The sequence below is a fragment of the Arachis ipaensis genome, chromosome B04 (genome assembly GCF_000816755.2).
Source record: "Arachis ipaensis cultivar K30076 chromosome B04, Araip1.1, whole genome shotgun sequence".
Lineage (NCBI taxonomy): Eukaryota > Viridiplantae > Streptophyta > Magnoliopsida > Fabales > Fabaceae > Arachis > Arachis ipaensis.
The window spans coordinates 127,887,187-127,893,741 of NC_029788.2; the positions used below are offsets into that span (position 1 = coordinate 127,887,187).

Genomic DNA, 6,555 nt, shown 5'->3' on the forward strand with positions numbered 1-6,555 from the left:
TTAGGTTTGAATTAGTTTTGTGTAAATAGTTAGATTAGTCTTCGAAATATCACTCATTTTTTAAATTACTCTCTAAAGATTTTTTTAATCAAATTTGTTTTTCAAAAATTTTAAGTTAGTCATTTTAGTCTTTTCATCACTTCCGTTGTTAATAACGTCAAAATTTATTGATGTGATATGTTAAGTGACACCATAACACACACATAGTAGTCATAATCGGCGGTTAACATGATAAGTTTCTGAAATCAGATCAAATCAATCCTAAATTGAGGAATTTCAATGTTTCAAGTTCTTCCCTCAATTAAGTTTTAATTTTATTTAGTTTCATAAATTTATCATGTTAATAGTCAATTAAGATTTCTATGTGTGTGTTTCAGCCACATTAACAAATTTTGACGCCGTCAACAAAAAAAAATAACAGAAGAACTAATACGATTAATTTAAAATCTTTAAAGGACAAATTTAATTAAAAAAATCTTTTAAAAATTAATTTAGAGAACAAATAATATTTTAGAAACGAGTTCGATCATTCGCTCAATTAGTTTTGGTAAAACATGTATGTACTTGTTGGAGATTAGTTAATATTCAAGATTTAAATTTCATGTATATAGGTACCATTTTAAATACCCACTCATACATATATATATATACAAGGTGAATTCTATGGTACTTTTTATTATGGTGTCTAAATTACTTAATTTACTTTTAAAGATAAAAAATAAAATATTTAAAATAAACAATAAAATATTTAAAATTTATTAAATATTATCTATTTGCCTTTTTTTAATAAGTTAGGTACAATCCCAAAGACATCATAGCATTACCTATATACAATATAGAGAACGAATAATCTTTCCACCCCCAACATATTTAAATATTACAAATTTTCTAACTCAATATGCTTACATAATCCATTAACTGTGATATTCCTCTTGTTTATTGTTCTTTGATATTATCATATTCATATCCTTATGCAACTACCAGATTATAGAGTTAGGAGCTTTCATTAAGAGTAACTACAGCTTTATTGGACATGACTCTTTTCTGGCATGATGTTGAACAATTTCATCCACGGACAAGAGCCTTAAAACATGCATGTTAACCACATTAGAAATATGCTTTAGCCCAAACAAGGATATAGCAAAATTGCCATAGTTGATTAAGGGAAAATATCCGAAATATCAAATAAAACAAGTGGATTTGTAGGGTTATTACTTATTAGTATGAGGCGGCGAAAGAAATAAAAAATAAAAATCTCAATACTGCGGTGGCAATAAGTATAAATATTAAAAAACTCTATAATTGCCAGCTTGCCACTGCAACTTGGATTCTCTTTTCCTTCTTCTTGTTCTTCAAGTGGCGACTTCATTTTCTCTTTCGTTTCGCTTGAAACCGTAACCAACCACCTCAATTCAGTTACGTAACTACTTTGTTTCCGTTATGGCCGGTATAACAGCTTCTAACGGCAAGCGCTCTCACTCTCACTCCGACTACGAAACCAACAACACCACCAGCAACAGCTACGGCGGAAACAAGCGCCGGAACCCTAGCGCCGCCGAGGACAGGGATCAGCTACCTTCCGACGACACTGGCACTGTATACCGCTACCTCTGCCCCGTTCGTAAGATCGGCAGCGTCATCGGCCGCGGCGGCGACATCGTGAAGCAACTCAGGGCTGAAACGAAGGCGAAGATTCGGATCGGTGAGACCGTTCCGGGATGCGAGGAGCGAGTGGTTATGATATACAGTGTTTCAGATGAGACGAATGAGTTCGAGGATAGCGGCGATTTTGTGTCGCCGGCGCAGGATGCGCTGTTTAGGGTTCACCAAAGAGTGCTCGCTGAAGACTTGCGCGGCGGCGGTGGCGATGACGAAGATGATTATTGCGGTGATGAGGATGATAAAGAGAAGCACGTGACTGCTAGGCTCTTGGTGCCGTCGGATCAGATCGGTTGCGTCATCGGAAAAGGGGGCCAGATTGTTCAAAGCATCAGGAGTGAGACCGGTGCGCAGATTCGGATCCTTAAGGACGAGCGGTTGCCTGGTTGCGCCTTGAGCAACGATGAACTTGTGCAGGTACACTCAATGTATCTGAAATTTACTCTCAGAACTTTCAGCTAGCCAATTATATCTACTTGCATTCGTGCTGAATAATATTTGAAGCTGAACACTCAATTGCCACTCCAACAAGATTAGATAAAGAAGGAAGAATTTATCATATTATGTGTACTGTTAACATATTATGTGCGAATAATGTTAGTGCACGGGTAGGTAGTTACCTGAAAATGGATCACCTTGGTAATTCTCATCATGAACGCTGCATTGAATTATTACCTTGTTTTAAGTATTTGTCTATCTAAATTTACGTTCATAGTCTACATAAGAAGAATATTATTATACTAATGTGTTGCCATTGGCCCCATTTAAGCAAATATAAGAAGCGCACTAGTTAAGGATTCAAAAGAAGGTTTGTTTTAGAGAAACAAAATATACAATTTTACAACGCATTGAATAAAATAACGTAAATTTTTGCAAAATTTTTGCTTTTGGAATCTGTAGTCAGTTGAGCACTAGTTAACAAAACCCAAGGAACATAAGGTGAACCAAAATCATATGTTAGCAATGGCATTTCAATTCTTAACAATTGCTTTCAACAATTTGAAAGCGTTTTCGTGGATTGAGTTTCATTATTATGGATGCCTTGGTTTTGTCTGTGTTGTGGATGCATTAGTTCTAGTTGATGATTGTTTGGTTCGCATGTTTTCAAATTCTTTTGTAAATTTGTTGTTTGTAAGTTGGATCGAATGGAAACCATTGTGGTGTAGATATCTTTATTTGTGGTATAACTTTATCATCGATTGTAACACTCCAGATATCTGGAGATGCTGTGGTGGTGAAGAAAGCTCTGTATAAAGTTGCATCCCAACTTCATGATAACCCGTCACGGTCTCAGCATCTGCTTACTTCTGCTGCTCCTGGTGCTTATGCAAATAGTGCTTCACTCATGGGTCCAACGGCAGGGATTGTGGGAGTAGGTCCTCTTGTGGGTGCTTATGGTGGATATAAGAGTGATGCTGGAGACTGGTCACGGTCCATGTATTCAGCTCCAAGGGATGAAGCTTCTTCAAAAGAATTCTCAATACGATTTGTTTGTCCAACTGCTAACATTGGAGGGGTGATAGGAAAAGGTGGTGCTATAATAAATCAAATTAGGCAGGAGTCTGGGGCAACAATCAAAGTTGATAGTTCAGCAACTGAAGGAGATGAATGCTTAATAACCATTTCAACAAAAGAGGTGAAATATTTATTATCAAGTGTACATTTTTCTAAAGAAAAAAAAAATTGTTGTATGGACATGTGATGTATATAATATATAACATCTGTACCCATGATGGCTATGATTAATGCAGTACTTTGAAGATTCATTCTCTCCAACAATAGATGCAGCTGTGCGTTTACAACCACGGTTCAGTGAGAAAGTTGAAAGAGATTCAGGGGTGATCTCTTTCACTACACGATTTCTGGTGTCAGCTTCAAGGATTGGTTGCCTTATTGGTAAAGGTGGATCAATAATAGCTGAAATGAGGAGATTTACAAAAGCTAACATTCGCATACTATCAAAAGAAAATCTTCCTAGAATTGCATCTAAAGATGATGAAATGGTGATGGTAAGGGAATTGTCATAGTTTGATGGTTTTCTTTGTATGGTGAGGTGAAATTGTCCGGTTAAGTCTGAATAGTGAATGTTCATCATATTTCTTGTTTTCCATGGTCAGATTTCTGGGGACCTTGATATTGCCAAGGATGCTCTTATACATGTTCTTACACGGTTGAAAGCAAACCTTTTTGATAAGGAGCGTGCTGTGCCTGCATTCCCTCCAGCACTTACATATCTCCCTGTTTCAGCTGATGCACCAGATGGTTCTAGCTATGACAGTAGAGATGGTAAACCACACGGACGTGTCCATTCATTTTCAAGTGGGTATGGAGGTGTAAGCGATTTGCCTTCTGGGGACGCTTATGGAAGCTATGGAGGTTCACAGGTACTGTGCAACCATATAAGTTTGTGAAAATTTCATTTGAAGATGAATTCTGTAGTGATTTCATTATTGTTATATCCTCAGCGTGGTAACAGCAGTGCTTATGGAGCATATGGAAATTATTCTTTGGGACGGAGTAGTGCATCTGGGTAACCAATCAAGCTATCTATTTCCCTGTCCTTTGTGTTCCGAAACTTGCCAATGCTGATATTTACTATATATTGCTAGGTTGTCTAATCAGGGCAGTGCTTCTCGGAGGAGAAACCATGGTTACTAAAATTTGTCAGTCGATGCAGGTAGAATACAGTTATCATGATTTCTTCTATCTTTCATCTAGCAACTCCGTATGATATTGGCCATTCATATAGAATATACAAAATTGATATCCTAACCTAAACTGTGTGTACCATTTAGAATTCTGATACTGTTGTTTTCCCTTTGTTGCCTTTCCCTTCCCATCCAAACAGCTGAGCTCTCTGAAGCCCGCACAGCCTACTACCTCCTAAACTGGAAGACCAGATGAACCAGGATTTGAACAAAGTCATGGTCCACCTTGTCACCTCTACCTAGAGAGGACCAAACATATGTAGAGACTATTGAAATTGGCCACGTCCATTTTACCTTATTCCCAAGCTTGATAACTTATATGCTCCCAAGAACCCATAAAGGCTTGCCTTTATTTCAGATGTTTCAATCTAAAATACCATGTAGCTATGATCCTCCTGTAGTTGTATACCTGTATTATTACTTTTGGGTTTTGTTTTCCTAATATTCACTGTTACATGCAGTACCAAATTTGTGGTTTGATTGGATTTAATTATGTGAATTCCTGGTAATTGACTAGCGTCTTTTACATCAAAATTTGGCGGAGCCTCTCTATTCTGTCTTGCAGGTGTTAATCGAGTCAAAAACAAGTGAGGTTGCGCCGCATCACTTGACTGAAAATTCATTTAGTTTTGAGTATTTCGGATGTGGTGAGTTGAAGGTACGGAAGGTGTTTCACATACGCAGTGACTGTACTAATGAAGCTCAAGAGACATAATATACATTTACTTTGACCAACTAAGGCAATACAATTTGCAGGGCGTAGCTTGCATGGATTTAGTGACACGGAGAAATGGCCTATGTTGCTTTTTTGTTCTGATTTGTCAAAATGGTGCTTGGTTGGTCTATTTTTAAACTCTGCATCTGGAGCATCATATTCTTTTGGTTGAGCTTATTTAGAATTCAGCTGCATTTTAGAGCTTATTACACTAGGTTTCTTTTTATTTTAGAATTTCATCCTGAATGAGAGAGGTCATTGGACACCCGCACAGGTAAGTTGGTTTATAGATATGTTAGCATATGATCCGTTACATTAACTGTACTCAGCTTAATTTTTTTTGGATTAATTTGACAGGTTTAGTATGCAAGCGTTGGCCATTTTAGCTTGCAAGGTTGCATGGTGTAACTCAGTTGCAGCAGCAAATGCAATGCACAGTTCTAAAATGAATTTTTTTAAAATTTAATGCAAATACAATGGGGAACTTGTGTGGTAACCGTTGAAATATTTTATGCTTTTTCCTCGTCTTACGCAATAAAGCATGGATCATTGTGCTACTTGTACACAGCAAATATATAGGACTTTAGCAAGAAATTTGTGGAGAGTTCATTCGATCAGGGGAATCATTGTTGCGCAATTTAACCAAAGCATGTTATAAATAAATATGTAATGCGTTGAACCTTCTTGTTAAAATAGGCCAGAATCAGTACATGCTCGTATAGTCTTATAGCTTGGTTATGGTTAATTCTTTTATAATTAAGAAGTGTAGTTAGTTGAAGCTTTAATAGATGGTTCATATATCATGTGAAAATGTATTCATTGTATATCGATTGATGCAAAATTGAGAGTTTGAGACTACTAGTTATAGCTCACAGTCTAAAAGGAAGCCGGTGGCATTCACATTTGTGTTTCAAAATTCAAATTAAAAATCAGTGTTTTGGGTGGTTATGCTCGAATAGAAAAATTATGATTAAACTGATAATTCAATGAGTCAAAATTTTTTTTTATAATGGTTAGATTGTAATAAAGTTTACAATGTATTTTACGTATTTTTGGGAACATTTATGGATAAAATTATTCTCCATATACAAGTCATTTACACATACAAGTCATTTATATTGTATTGTTTAAAAATTTTTGTTGTATGTGTATTAATAAGTTCTCTATAATTCAAAACTCTTCCTCTTCTTTCTTGCATTATAAAAGTGGATTTTATTGAGTTAGGGTTAACTTGTATAAAGTTGTATGTCAAAAAGACTTGTATGTGTAGTAGGTCTCTTATGGATATATATCGTGTTCATTTTTGTAATATTCAAAAGGTGTTCCTCCAATATTTTACTTGACATTTAACTCTTGAACTATTAAAGTATGAACAATGTTACATGATCAGTAAATATTGTTTTTGTCAGTATTTAGTCAATAATAATTTGTATCTATATTTATAGAGTTTTGCACAAAAAAACATATATATTA

General features: G+C 35.7%; 1 protein-coding gene across 7 annotated transcripts; it reads left to right on the top strand.

The window, feature by feature from the left end:
- On the top strand, nt 1,295–5,770 carry LOC107635347 (RNA-binding KH domain-containing protein RCF3). Of its 7 annotated transcripts, XR_002361979.1 has the most exons (9): nt 1,295–2,076; nt 2,873–3,295; nt 3,411–3,668; nt 3,777–4,043; nt 4,125–4,189; nt 4,269–4,336; nt 4,933–5,025; nt 5,124–5,356; nt 5,440–5,765. XR_002361979.1 is itself a non-coding variant. In XM_021122042.1 (7 exons), exons 1-6 carry the CDS (start codon nt 1,441–1,443, stop codon nt 4,315–4,317), a joined length of 1,698 nt encoding a protein of 565 aa, XP_020977701.1. In that variant the 5' UTR covers nt 1,295–1,440; the 3' UTR covers nt 4,318–4,336; nt 5,440–5,770. The 7 variants fall into 7 exon arrangements, 3 of the variants coding, with proteins under 3 accessions (XP_020977701.1, XP_016194298.1, XP_016194297.1); XR_002361980.1 differs by lacking the exon at nt 5,124–5,356 and having other exon boundaries at nt 5,440–5,770; XR_001619229.2 differs by having other exon boundaries at nt 4,933–5,356.